General features: G+C 43.0%; 1 protein-coding gene across 9 annotated transcripts in view; it reads left to right on the top strand.

Annotated features, from left to right (window-relative positions):
• Positions 1-14,315, top strand: part of atp8a1 (ATPase phospholipid transporting 8A1) — a 69,031-nt gene that overhangs the window by 27,004 nt on the left and 27,712 nt on the right. For all 9 annotated transcript variants that reach the window (XM_029847027.1, XM_003970622.3, XM_011610897.2 and 6 more), the window contains 9 exons: positions 1,934-2,006; positions 4,396-4,501; positions 6,530-6,612; positions 7,603-7,652; positions 7,935-8,004; positions 8,237-8,321; positions 8,943-9,082; positions 10,655-10,793; positions 13,692-13,756. In XM_029847027.1, coding sequence (XP_029702887.1) covers positions 1,934-2,006; positions 4,396-4,501; positions 6,530-6,612; positions 7,603-7,652; positions 7,935-8,004; positions 8,237-8,321; positions 8,943-9,082; positions 10,655-10,793; positions 13,692-13,756 — 811 coding nt within the window. The remainder of the gene's footprint in view (positions 1-1,933; positions 2,007-4,395; positions 4,502-6,529; positions 6,613-7,602; positions 7,653-7,934; positions 8,005-8,236; positions 8,322-8,942; positions 9,083-10,654; positions 10,794-13,691; positions 13,757-14,315) is intronic.

Below are 14,315 nucleotides of genomic sequence, written 5' to 3'. Positions count from 1 at the left end.
GGACTGTGTGTGTGTATGTTGATGTAAAGAAAAGGCACAAAGGGAATGCTGTTGTGTTTGTATCGTATGAGGATGATAACTGAATACGCTTCATTCTGATGGAAATCATCAATAAGGTTGCTGGATTCCACATTTGCCCATCACAAATCAACTCTGGAGGCCTTGGCTATACATTATGAGTCTTGTTCTGTCTCACATGTACACACACTCGCTCATACAGCCTCCACTGCAGATGGGTCTGAGAGCAGTCTGCAGCACCAGCATGGGTGTGCCTCTTTTGCATGAGTCCATTTGATCAGATGAAAATCATGCAAATGTGCTGCTACCTCTTGCTTTAAGGGAGTCTGAAAGTGTATTTTGTGTCCTCGTGAGTTGTGAAGTCGATGTTCTGTTTTGAAAAATGTCCCGATCACTCGATCTTTCAGTTCTTTTGGTCAAGGTTAAATGATTTCCAGGGTCGGACTCTTTAAAGGTTTACTGCTTTCTTGATAGTGGTCAGTTATAAACGCATTACGGCCCCCTCCCACGGGTCTGGAGCAGGACACAATGGTACGTCACAGATTTGCCAGGCTCGGGGTATTGACTGTGAACAGCTAGCACCCTTGTTCCCATAGTTACAGGGCCTCTGTGTGCGCTGGCAGATAATCAATAAGTGAACGTCGGCACCGACCACCCCGTCCCTCAGACATTTCATCAAGAGGGACAATATAACTGCACAGCAGAGGAAATGGATCCTGCCAGGAACTCTGTTATTATTCTCTCTGATTCTGCTGAACGCTTCATGTCAATAAAAATTGACGACAAATGTGATAGAAGAAAATGAGGAGCTGAGCATTCCATTATGGACAATATTAATTTAGAATTATCTGCTTTTTCCCCTCTGTATGTGCATTATATACATCAATTACTTTAGAGATACACTCAGTTTACAGGTCGAGAGATAAGTGTGAGACATTTATTTAATTATTGCACAAAACCCACCTGCCATTTCATTGAATTTGGCTTTTTTAAACTCTAAATCGAAACTTTTCAGTGCCTTTGAGACATCCTGTGGCTCTGGCAGCATCAGACAGAATTATGGGTGCTAGTGGCAGTCTCTAGTAACATTTCTATCAAGACTGGGCAGCACAGACGAGGCTGCTCTCCTCTTGATCTATAGTGCTCTATCACAAATTGGGGAATCGATTCCCATTCGGACGGCCAGCGAGGGACTGCACCTGCATTCAGAATCACTGCCCCGATCTGCTGCAGCTGGTGGCAAAGGAATAAAAATATCTTTCCTCTATGAGGCTTTCTAATTTTTTTTCTTCTTACAGCTAAAGTACTCTCACAATGATTGAATTATTTTGCTTATCTTGCCAACAACAAAGGCATTAGTGGAGTGGGCATGGGACTAATTGTATTTCTAGTCATTTATTATTGTTTGTCTACAATCAGTGGCTGAGTAATGTGGTTGCTTTGAGCTTTTAGAAAACCACCCGGCCTTCTATATATTTGTGAGCCTTTCTTGTGCTGCGTAATTGTGGAAGCTGACGAATATCCCCTAGGAACTGACTCATGGAAATGCAATATGTGCAGGAGACTGAACATCTGTCACATACGTGAACAGGAAGCTGGGCATTATTTTTCTAAAGAACTGTCCATATAGTTGGAGTTTCCTGCTGAACATTTGTTTTCTACAGAGGTTATTTTCCAAGCTGTATGCAGTATATTCAAATTGTGCAGATATAGTAGGTAATGTATGAACCACTGCCAGCAGGCTGCACAATGTTAACTTCAGATTGTAGTTTGTAGTAAACCTTTTGTTGTATCCACTGTTCATAAATCTAATTTACTGTTTGCTCTTTTAAATCGACATGTTCCCATTGCTCATCCTCCTTTTAAGGTTTTTATTTTTTTTTGTCATTTTGATAGTTCTGTTTCTCCTTTCCAGGCACAGCACGCACTCCTCAGACGAGGCCGGCTTTAATGACCCGAGCTTACTGGAAAACCTCCAAAGTAATCACGTAAGTAGTGCCAGTGCTTCTTTCCTCCCATCTGCGGGGTTGCTTGGAAGAAGAAAGATTTTAAAATCTGATTTTGTGAGATTATGTAATGGCAGCTTGTCATTTCAAGTGGACTTAAGTGATGCGATGTACTGCTGCGCAGCCTCTGAGTACGTTGGCAAAAAAGGTCTTCTAGAAAATCTCTAAATGTCTCGAAAGGAGACGAAAATCACCTGCAATAACGAAACGGTGATTGATTGGTGGGTTGTGTGAGTCTCCCGGCAGCAGGACTGCGTGGGAGAGGCAGGGTGTCACATCTAATTACTTGCAGTGGCACCGAGGGAAGGCAGTAATCCCACTGTGATGTTTGCTTTGTTATGACAGCAGAATCTCTCCAAATAGTGTGTTTGTTTAGGATCTGCCTTAGTTTCGTATTTATAGCCTCGCGACCACATTAATTATGCTGCAGGAACAACTTCTGTTGCGAGACCCCGCCCTCATAAAAGGTCTCAGAATGATCCAGTTCATAATTCATTTATGGAGTTGGACTTGTAAAGCTTTGTTGATGGCTATTGTTTGTCTACTATTCCCCCCTCCTCGTTCTTTGCAATGATGGTGCATGTTTCATGAAATGGCCTTGTCACCTGTCCAGCTTTTATGCCTAAATGGGCCCCAGGACCTCCCCGTCACCAAGACATAAGTAGCCGTTAATATTAAAGGATCTACTGGTTTAAGTCCCAGCAAGTCGGCGGTTTAAGGCTACTTGCTTCTGTGCTTATCATACTGCACAACCCTGGTCACATGTCTTGCGTGCACGTCGCTTTCTGTGTGTATATTAGACAGGCTCATTCACCCTCTTATGTTGAGAAGAGTCTTAAAAACAAACCCACACAGCTACCCAGTAGGCCAATTATCACTCCAAACCAGCAGGAAAAATAAACTTCCCTGTTCACCCGATGGCTAATTTACGCCTGGATGTGGTGAAAATGGTGTCTCTGTGGGTGCGAGATTGCACCGCTACCTGCGCCACGAGCTCATCGCTCTGCCCTGGGTGTAATAGAGAGACCCTGTATGTTCTAGGAGTTCGGACGCTTGCAGCCATTGGCACGCTGCTTAATTTAACATTACTAATCCTTATCATCAACAGCAGTCCTTCATCCTCTCAGGATTTAAGCAGGAGGTGCACTGATGAAGTGTTAACGGGGGTGGTGGTGGTGTTCTCTTGAGTGTTTCCCCACCTGCAGGTTTTCAGCAGCCGTCGTGCGGGCCTCGTTTCCCCTCTGGTTGGTGCAGAGGCTTGTTTTCCCCTGGCCATTTAACTTTTCCACATTGGCCACGTCCAGAGTGATGAGTGTTCATCACTGCTGCTGTGACACAGATTACTTTTTCAGGAGTCGGTGTGGGAGATAGCCAGTAGCCCGCTATTAGCTGTCACATCTAATTGTGCCATGCAGACTCTGTCTTGTTTACTACCACACACACACACACACACACACACGCACACACACACACAGAGCGATGGTACCTGTCAATGCTTCGCATGCTGTAGGGAGGCAGAAAGGGCTGTCACGGCTACCTGGACTGTGATAGACTCTGTTTTTTCACAGCCCTTTCATACACCCTCCAGATTTTTATTTGCTTTGTTCGCTGCCAGCCATCTTTCATAACGGTTGCCATGGTGAAAAAAAGGGCAGGTTTCATTTTGTGTGCCTAAGTCTTGGTTTGGACAGGATACAGAAGGTGTTCCCCCCAGTGCTGCCATCCATGACAGTGCAATTTAAAATTGATTTGTATTGATGCTTTGCCCTCTGATAAAACTAATGTGATTCAGGCATGACAGAAGCGGATATCTCTGCCTCACTCACTCCAAAAACTGGTGGCCCTGCCTTAGTTTGACAAGCGCTCTACCAGATGCCTGCCCATGTATCCCCTTTGGCTACTTAGTCATACATGTGTCCTCATTAATGGTGAATGCCTGGAGTATATATATGCTTTATTTCAGTGGAGAAATTGAGTTTGTATTGCATATTGGACGTATATTACATGCATTAGTGCATGTCAGCCTTTGTCTGACTGACTCACCAGTTGTCGTCAGTCTAAATTAACATTGTTGTGCTTCAGACTCTGTAAGACTTACGTGTAATATTGAACAGAGCAGAAGATGTTGAGTTATAGCTGTTTGGACAGACTTGTTCTTGTCCAGACCTCTTTTAAGGACTGGAATAATTGTGTTATCCCAGCAGATTTATTTCCACCGCGACTTTAAGTGCTCTTTGTCTTTCAACAAGCCTCCATCTGTCATTGCTTTTTTTTAAAAAAACACTCCCAAGGACGCTCTTCATGCTTTGCTTCCACTTTGTTGTTCTGTGTTTTATTAAGGAAGTCAAACTTCCCTTTTTACTTCCTGTAGCCTACAGCTGGCGTCATCCAGGAGTTCATGACCATGATGGCCATCTGTCACACTGCAGTTCCTGAGCGCACAGATGGAAAGATCACCTACCAGGCTGCATCTCCAGGTAGATCAAACGTTCGTATGCAAACCTCTTCCTAGGGATGCTGATCCTGATGCTTACCCATATGTTATCGAGGTCTGCACTGTTCATAACCTCTATGTCGTGGTGGTGGAGGTGGTGGGGAAAGGTTATACTTGTTTTTCACTGTAAGAAATTTCACTATTAAACTTTAGAGTGTTCCACCTGCAGGTGAATTCAGGCTCCATCAACTTTCCTCTTGTGTCCAATTAGATTCCTTATGAGAAACGTAATTATCTCTCTTCTGACCTCAGTTCTTTAGCAAATGGAAGACGGCACCACAGCCTCCAGGTAGCAGTGTTTCACGATGACATTTATACAGTCATGGTTGCAGGGGAGAGATGGGAAGAAGGCTGAATGCAGCCTCTGGCCCACCACTTTGATATTTCTGTTTTTCTCTCCCCCGAGAATATTTATCACCATAACCATAAATACCTACCTACAGTCTTAGGAAAGTATTTTTTTTCCAGGAATGTTATTTATTCCTTGACTTGATTACATTTTTAACAGTTTGTTATGCTTCAAATACAGCAAGAATACAAAGACTTCATTCAAACTGTAAAATTCACTGAAACATACTCCCAAATATAGAACGCTTCACTAATACGTACATCATCCAGTGTGGTTTAGTATATAAATTTAATGTACAGAATTTTGGTATGTGGCTAAAATGAAGCTTTAGTTATTGAATGCGTACTGCCCATTTTGTTTCCTAAAATGAATACCACGTGTCAGTTTCACACAAGATGATGACGAAATATAACTTGACTTGTGATTTATGCCTCGTCGAAGCATTAAATCACATATACCTTTACAAGTTATGCAATCTATCAAAGTTCCAGCAAATAATGATTTTGTCCGCTAACATTTTCCAGACATGCTTGATATTTTGGAACACATTATACATCTTAATGGTGACGGTCTGAAAACCACATACGTACGTAGGGTGGACGCAGAAACGAGCATTTATTCCTCACAAAGAGGAATGACCTAAAACAATCTGGGTCTTATGGATCTTCGGGCGTAGATGGAGAGGGTTCTTTCAGAAAAGACAGAGTAGATGAGTGAACTGTAAATAAACAAGCAGGTAGCTTTTTCCCACCCTGCAGCATCCACATTCAGCTTTAGCATCAGATTTTCTGTCACTGGTGCCACTACAACATGTACAAAGATGAATAATAAGGACTAATATTAGGAACGGAGGAGGTGGAGGGCGTGCAGACCTATAAATATCTTGGGCTGTGGCTGGACAACAGGCTGGACTGGACAAGCAACACGAGGCAGCTGTATAAGAAGACCCAGAGCAGGATGTACTTCCTGAGGAGACTCAGATCGTTCAACATCTGCAGGAAACTCCTCTGGATGTTCTATCAGTCTGTGGTCGCCAGCGTCCTGTCCTACGCTGTGGTCTGCTGGGGGGGGAGTGCAACAAAAGCAGACCTCTCCAGGCTGGAGAAGCTGATCAGGCGGGCCGGCTCGGTGGTGGGGATGAAGCTGGAACCTCTGGCGACAGTGGCAGAGAGGAGAACTATCGACAAACTGCGGAGCATCATGGACAATGTCCGCCACCCTCTGCACACTGTCATCCACAGCCAGAGAAGCCTGATCAGCCAGAGGCTACGCCTCCCCAAGTTCAGGACCAACAGACTGGGGAACTCATTCATCCCCCGAGCCATCAGGCTGTTCAACTCATCACTGGGGGGGAGGAGGGCCAACAGGAGAACCGGAACATTTTTATAGTTTTATATTTATATTGTTATATTCATATTCTATTTTTAATTTATTCTATTTTATTTTATTTCTTATTTTCTTATATTCTATTATCTTTAATAGGTTGATGGGGGGAATGGTGGTGGGAAATTTTGTAGATGCTGTAGATCTTTGGAGATGCTAATTTCCCTGGTGGACACCCCCTAAAGGGATCAATAAAGTTATCTTGAATCTTGAATCTTGAATTAAACTATATTACAGTAAAGCAGAGTGTGAATTTCCTGGTTTCTGCTTGTTTTCTAGATGAAGGAGCTCTGGTGAGAGCAGCACAGAACCTTGGATTCGTGTTTTCTGGTAGAACCCCAGACAGCGTCATTGTGGAACTGGTAAGAGGGACTGGCCAGACTGGAACTGGGACACTCTTAGATGTAAAGGATAGTAATGATCTGTACTTTTACTTTTGAGCCCATTTTACAGTAAGAGATTTGAATGTTTGAAGTCATAAAGATTCAGTTTATGACCATTTTATTAGCTGTGGAATATCTCACAGCATCTTTTATTAACGTTGTCTTTTATTTGAGGAAAACTGAAATGGCAGAGTAGGTTATTAACCAAACAGGATGTTTAGAATTCTCTTTAATCTTTTTGAAGACATTTCACTTGTATTCCGACAGAATTTCAGTTGTTTGGTCATTGTCCAGTCGAGATATGTAGGCCAGAACTTGTCTGCAATGAGTACCTTTTAATGTATATGTATAATAAATAAGTCATCACTTCAGACTTGATCTGCCAACCTAGAGTATAAATACATCTTAGAAAGCTCATTTAAATCTTTAATTCCTGTTTTTATGCTTTTGCTCGGATGTTCCAACAGACCTTGATATCTAAAATACCATCCGTAACAAAGATGTATGCCTTTGTGTTCATATGGGTCTCAGTAATGGAAGAACCATGATAAATATCACATCGGCCGTGATTATATTCTGGGCTGGCTCCTCTCTCAGGCTGGTCACACCTCCTGTTGTTCCCTTAATTGGCTAACCCGATTATACCTTCAGAAAGGCCAGAACCGTTTAAAGTAGGCTTTTTTCTTCCTCTGCCGAGAACATGTTGTCTCCAAGACATTTGTGCAAATACTTCATTACCTTTCTAACCTTTGTTTGGCCTTCTGAAGCTTTCAGCATCTCTTTAATCACTCGGGCTTGTACGCAGCTGTCTCTGCCATTAAGGAATAATTGAATTTTGCCTGTGCAACAGAGGACAAAAACACATTTAAAATGCAATTAAGACTGATGTAGATGTGGTTGCAGGGTTTATTGGAGCTTCTTAAGATTTTAGAAGATGTGTTCTTCTCTAACTTGTATTTATTTGTTCAGCCCAACGCAGAGGAAAAGTATGAGCTTCTTCATGTCCTGGAATTTACAAGGTAAACTGCAATAGTATCATATGTGCAACTTTTGAATGCAATGATCAGCGTTATGCTCAGACCTTTAGGCATTTTCTTCTAATATATTTGCTGCTTAAATCTCAAAATGGATCATCTCCTGTCAGATTTGTACTCGTCAATAGGAGCGTGACGTGTTCTTCCACGCGTCTTTCGTTCCTAATTTTAGAATTTGTCACATGAAGCCAGCCAGCTGCTGTTTTTTTTTTTTTTTTAATACCACCTCCTCCCTCTCACTCTCGCTCACACCTTCCTCTCTTGCAGCTCGAGGAAGAGGATGTCTGTCATCATGCGCACCCCATCAGGAAAGATCCGCCTGTACTGCAAAGGAGCTGTGAGTGTCTGTCCCTCTCCATGGCAACACGTGACAGCTCATCGCTGTCACAGCCACAGAACAAGAGTACTGAAAGGTCCTTGTGTTAAGCCTTAAATTTTTGTCAGGGTGTGTGTACAGTGAGTGGAGATTTAAAGCCTCATCTTCATAATCTGAAACGTTCACTCAAGTCCAGCCTGTTTCCTCCTTTATTTTGTGGGTTTGAGTGACCGTAGTGCTTCTCTCCGTTCAGGACACGGTGATCTATGACCGGTTGGCAGACAGCTCTCGATACAAAGAAATAACTCTGAAGCACCTGGAACAGTTCGCCACAGAGGGTGAGTGGGCAAACATCGCCCCCTGGCGACGAAGTGTGGAATATATAATTTGATTTATTGAGAATTCTCACCATGAGATTCGTCCTAGTGCAAGCATTATTATATTTTATTTTCAGTTTTCATCTACTGAATCAATGTTTGGACAGTAGGTCCCGATACTGGAATACAATTAATCTCAGTCTGTGAGTTTAAAAGAAGCTCTGATTTCTGTATTTATACTGACCTCTTGTGAGAATCAGCAAATCAATTTGTTTTGAAATTACACACAACACACTGAAGGTCCTCCACAATCTCACTATAATTACACAAGGTTTGAAGAAGATATACCTTCATTATCTAGATACTAGTATTACTCCTGATTTACCGTAATTTCATTGCCACTGAACAGTAACTTGGAAGACAATGACATTGGGTCAACAGAGAAAATTACACTGTTTTTGTCACGCACAAGATGCACGTCCATAAGAATCCAAGAAAAGACTGTTTAAGATGTATTGATGTATGTCTGTAGATCAAATTGGAAGAAAAAGGAACGTTTGACACGAGTTGAAGAAATAAATCTACTGAATCAATGGAGGCTTTGACAAAAATAATGAGTGATGCTGTTTAATTCCTCTCCAGGACTGCGTACTCTGTGCTTTGCTGTGGCCGACGTCAGTGAGTCGTCATATCAGCAGTGGCTGGAGATCCACCACAGAGCCTCCACCTCCCTGCAGAACCGAGCCCTGAAGCTGGAGGAGAGCTATGAACTGATAGAGAAGGTGGGTCTGTGTGGTCACTTCCTGATGCCATGAGTACCTGCAGTATGTTCCACAAGCTTTAGCTGAGTAGTTCTGACTATTTATTATGAATTGTTGCACACTTGGCAAAGGAGCGCTCATTCTTCTTTGTCTGGTGCATTTACACAGTGTGAAAGGTTTTAGTTTTTAACTTAATTTGCCATCTGCATACGTAAGACTGTGTCCCCTGTGTTACCAAACAAGGGGGGGGGGGGGGGGGGGGTGAATGTAATTAGACCAGCAAAGGGAAATTTTATACTTTATTTTTTTAATGGGATGTATTCAGAATTGTACCAGCTGGTCTAATTTCTCAGAGGTGGGTCTATGTGGAAGTGCTCGTCAAACACAGGAAACCACAGTCATAAATCAAACACTTGGCACGTTCCAAACAAATGGAGGCAATCAATCATGAAATAAACATAAAAGCTCCTGGACAGGAAAGCGTAATGTACATTGCTCAATGGCCACAGGCTGATTCTGATGGTGCAGGGTTTTGGGCTCATTACTCTCTTGGGGCAACCTGTAATTAGACATTGGCACAACACGGCCACGTGGGGGCAGAGTGGAGCCACAGTCAAATCTATCATTTTGAATGTTTTAACATTAAAATAAGCTTTTTTTTTTTTTTAAAGAAATATATATATTTATAACTTATAGTGATAATATTGACACCTGCATGATCAATATCAAGTCAACTGCTTCACTTTCTATGGATAATATCTCATTATTTAAAAGATAAATCATTTCAAGACCAGCTATACTTTTGGCACAGTCTACTTGTTGTAACTCGATTGTCAATTCAGTTAATAGAGATGCAGGTAAATCACCACATACTACAGAAACATGAAAAATAAACTATTTTTTGAAATACTTTGAATTGGTAATCTATGAGTATGCAGTTAGCGGCTGGAGCCTTCCTGGCTTCGGGGTTGAAACCCTGATCCAAGCGGTTCCTCTGTCAGAATCTGCAAAGGGTCCTTTTAAGAACAACCACGCGGACAATTGAACAATCCACATCAAAAAGACAAATGGGGCTCATCAGATGGAGTCACGTTGTTCCCTGCAGGCGCAGCTTTGCGTGCTGTGTGGCTTCGGAGGACGGACCTGCAGATGGACGTACGGGGCCGCTCGGCTAAAGTCACAATTTCAAGAGCTTCCCCTGCCTTTTCATGAGCTGCTGGCTCATGTCTCCCCTCTACCCCTGGGTCTTGTCAAATACTTGACCCTGTTTTGGCCCGATATAAGCCTGCAGCTAGCACCAAAGAACCACCAGGGTTCCTGGAGAGAAAAAAAACACAGAGAGTATTGTATGGCCTTGGCTGCATGGAAAGGTGGCGTCTGCAGATGCGCACGCACGCACACGCGCACGCACACACACACTACTCCTGAAAGCCTGTTGTGGTTTTGTGCGTGATAAACAGCAGCTGATGAAGGGAAACATGACTGAATGAGTGACACAGTCCTGGCTCGCATGTTTCTCTGACACATGACGCTGTAAAGACATTTCTTCGGCTGTGATCGCCTCTCACTGCCTTTTTCTAATTTCTGCCGTAGAACCTGCAGCTGCTCGGGGCCACAGCGATCGAGGACAAGCTTCAGGATAAAGTGCCCGAGACCATCGAGACTCTGATGAAGGCTGATATAAAGATATGGATCCTGACGGGTGACAAACAGGAAACAGCTATTAATATTGGTGAGACAATGACATGGCTATAACTGTTGAACGGGATTTAGAAACCAAATGTTCAATCAAATTGAATCCCTTTAATTAAATGTAAATTAGTCATTAAGTATGTCCTCAAAAATACTAAGTCTAAACCAAAACACGTTTTCTAAAGCCTCAAGTTTAAGCATCATTTTGAAAATACGAATTTTTTTCTGATATTAAATATGCACATTTGTTGGGTTGTTTTGGTGTTTTTGTGAAATTGGCGATAACTGCTCACAGTTCAAGTCCCTGCTTTCCTGTTTGACGTGTTTATTTGCTGACTTACCTGCCAGGATCATTTAATTTTCACCTTGGAGATAAGTTTTCATTTTAAAACAAGCTCTTTCTTAATCTTGCGTGCGTGTTCCCTTTTTTTTATGGATGAAGATAAAGCAAGATAAATGAAAGCATTTGTCAGCTGCTGGCCTGGAACTGATATTGTGAAAAATGAGCAGCGAAATTTGGTATTTAGATATTCGGTCTTCCTTAATATATTTTGCGCAGTTCCCTCGGTCTTTTACACAATGTTTGCATTCACATCCTGTTATTAATATTTATCCGCGGTGACTTAGCCCTGTTTGTGCACCTCACCGCTGGAACGTTTCCCCCGCGTGTCTTCGGATCCACGCTATGGCAGCCTCTTACAGGTAGTGCAGTCAGAGCTGCGGTCGTTCCTCACCCGGCAGGGCAGCCTCCTGACAGGCTTAATGCTCCTCTGTCACATACATGGAGTCGCAGCTACTGTCGCAGATCGCCACGTGATCTGCGATCCCGCTGCTCTTACATGGAAAAAAAACCAAAACACGCACAAGGAGGCAGCCACATGTACATGCTCTCACAGAGGGTTTAGCTTAGCAGATGTTATCAGAAAGAAAGAACTACTAAGCCAAATGTGGTTAAAGACTATAAAGAGATCAGATTTTAATACAGGATTAAAGCTCTGGGGCTAAAAGATGTGATAGAGAGAAGGCGAATAGTGTTTTTAAGTCAGACGGGTCAGACTTATTTCCTTATTAGATCTGCATTAATGGTTGCTCCTGTCGATCCAATCAGGTTTCCATGAGTGAATCTTTAGTCGGAAAATAAAGGTGCAGAAGAAATCTCCAGCGTGGCATCGTGACTTTTCCCAGAAAGCGGTGATGCCGGTGTACGCTCTGAGCTGCGCTCGCAGCTGCTTCTGAGGCACGTTCACGTCCGAGGTGATGCAGCGGGAACGTCTGGTCCGTGGAACCTTTGACAAGCGATGGCTTGTTCATTTTAGAACATGAAAAAAACCTGCATGTGGCACCTTCTTTTGCTGTGACTGTTACTGATTTTGATGTCACACTGAGAGCGGTGGGATTAAAAAAACCCAGAGTTTAACAGCCTATCTAACCTGGTTCTGAAAACCAGAAACACATTTAGACGCATTTAAAACCATTTACGACTGTGGCTGACTCATTGTTTTTTCCTCTTCTTTAGATCTTAGATTTTTCTTTAGCTTTCTTTCCCTGAAAAATGATGAAAGATGTCAACATTTTGAAAGAGTCGCACTAAAAGAAATATTTTGTTCACCAGTTTGTTCGTGAACTCATCCAATGCGCATAAAGAGTGCTGTGTCCACCATGAGGACAACGTCCTCTCCTTAGGCCGAGCAAGACACAGTGGCTTTAAATATGACCTTTACCCTCCACGGTTTCATCTCATCATCTGCATATTTCAGGTCCAGGTTGAAAACCTTATGCGTTTTATATATCGTCGTGGTTTGCAGTATTGGAGTTGACTGTGAATGAAGTGTCCCCGTTGGACGTTTTTTAGGTCTTGAGGGAGTGATGCTTTGTTCCGCCTGAGATGGAAACCAGCCAAGAATTCAGACTTCTCAGATGAAATAGAAAAGGGCAGTTTGGCTGCAGTCAAATGGGCTGAAGGTAAACACATTAGGCAGAAGGTCTGAGGCAGGAATTGACAAGGGGGAAGGGAGTTAAAACGCTGTGTAGAGACAGGGAGACATTCACCTCACAATGGAGATTTCTTTTTAGGGGTTGCACCTTTTACACCTACGAAAACACTGTCCCAGACCTGGACCGTAACCCGTTTGGTTTCGACTCTGGAGGTGAAATTCTCTCATTTCCTCATAGGTCCTCTGTGTGTGTGTGGGTGTGTGTGTGCATATGCATGTGGCTTTTTGTGTTTTGCATATAATCTTGTTACATGCCACCCATGTGTTTCCAAAAAAAAATCACAAGCTTCGTGGCTGCCACTTTGAAGAAAGTAAAATCTCTTTCCAGACGGGAGCAAAGTGTCGAAGCCCACAAATATTCCTGTGGTCATTCCACAGATGGCAGCGGCGGTTTGAAACTTGTCTCGATTCCTGAAACATTTCTTTCCCCCCCAAGGGGAGGCTCCCTCTACCACCTCGCCGGTGACCCTGAGCATCTGTACGGGCCGAGAGCTGAGGGGATCTCTCCCCAGAGAGCCATGTTGGCTAACTCGGAGTTGTAACTGCCCATTAAAACAGGAAACTGACAAACTCTTGTAAACTAAACTCATTAGTCATGTCCTGAGACACTGGCTCTCAGCTGTAACATTTTAATTGGTGTACCTTGAAGAAGCGCACGTCCTTCAAGCTTCAGTGACCCATTTTTTTCTTTGAATCTTTTCTTTGATTTTGTTTCACTTAATTATTAGAATTATTGGAAATCGCTGTTATATGCAACAGTAGTTAAGCCAAGCCAACAGGGGTTATTAAGCTACAATCTGAGAGTAATTGAGAAGTCATTTAAATTCGTGATGGAGATTTCCTGCCATGGTTTCGTGCATTTTTCTGCGTGCGTCATGTAATTTCTGAGACCATATGCTGATGTCTATGATCTTTTCTTCCCTGTTTTTCTGTTCTTCATGTAGGACATTCCTGCAAACTATTGACCAAGAACATGGGCATGCTAGTGATCAATGAGGACACTCTTGATGTGAGTATAACATGTATAATAATACCCTGGCCTCTTCACTTAGGCCCTCTGGGAAAAAAAACACTTTGGAAAGGGAGAGGATGAGGCCACAGGCCATCTTACACACACACGCAGACACACACAGCTCCCACTCATATTATGATTGTGTTTAATGTGCCTGAGGCACCCAGCAGAGAGGCGTGTTGACCCCCCCGGCAGGAGAGGCTTGTCTGTTGTTTTTTGAGACTGCAAAGGGCTAGTCTTTTCTGGCAGCAGACAGCTAAGCTACAATTGGAGTAAAAACTAGACTTGGTTTAATTTGTTGGGCAAAACAAACCCTTCGAGGTCTCATGAGAAGAAGTGGAAAACAGCGGGGGGTTGGAAGGGCAGTATTCTGGGGCGATGACGGATGGCCTTCAACCTGTCAACCGGTCGTTGAGCGTGATAGATGAAGTCGGGGTAGAAACTTGGGGTTGGTGTGTTCATAAAGCACACGGAGCGGCTCTTTGAAATGTCAGCTCCGATTCTCCTGTGGTTGAGCAGATGCTTACATAAGGCAGTTTGTTAAAACACGGCTGGA

The sequence above is a fragment of the Takifugu rubripes genome, chromosome 14 (assembly GCF_901000725.2).
Source record: "Takifugu rubripes chromosome 14, fTakRub1.2, whole genome shotgun sequence".
NCBI lineage: Eukaryota > Metazoa > Chordata > Actinopteri > Tetraodontiformes > Tetraodontidae > Takifugu > Takifugu rubripes.
This window is presented reverse-complemented; position numbering and strand designations above follow the sequence as displayed.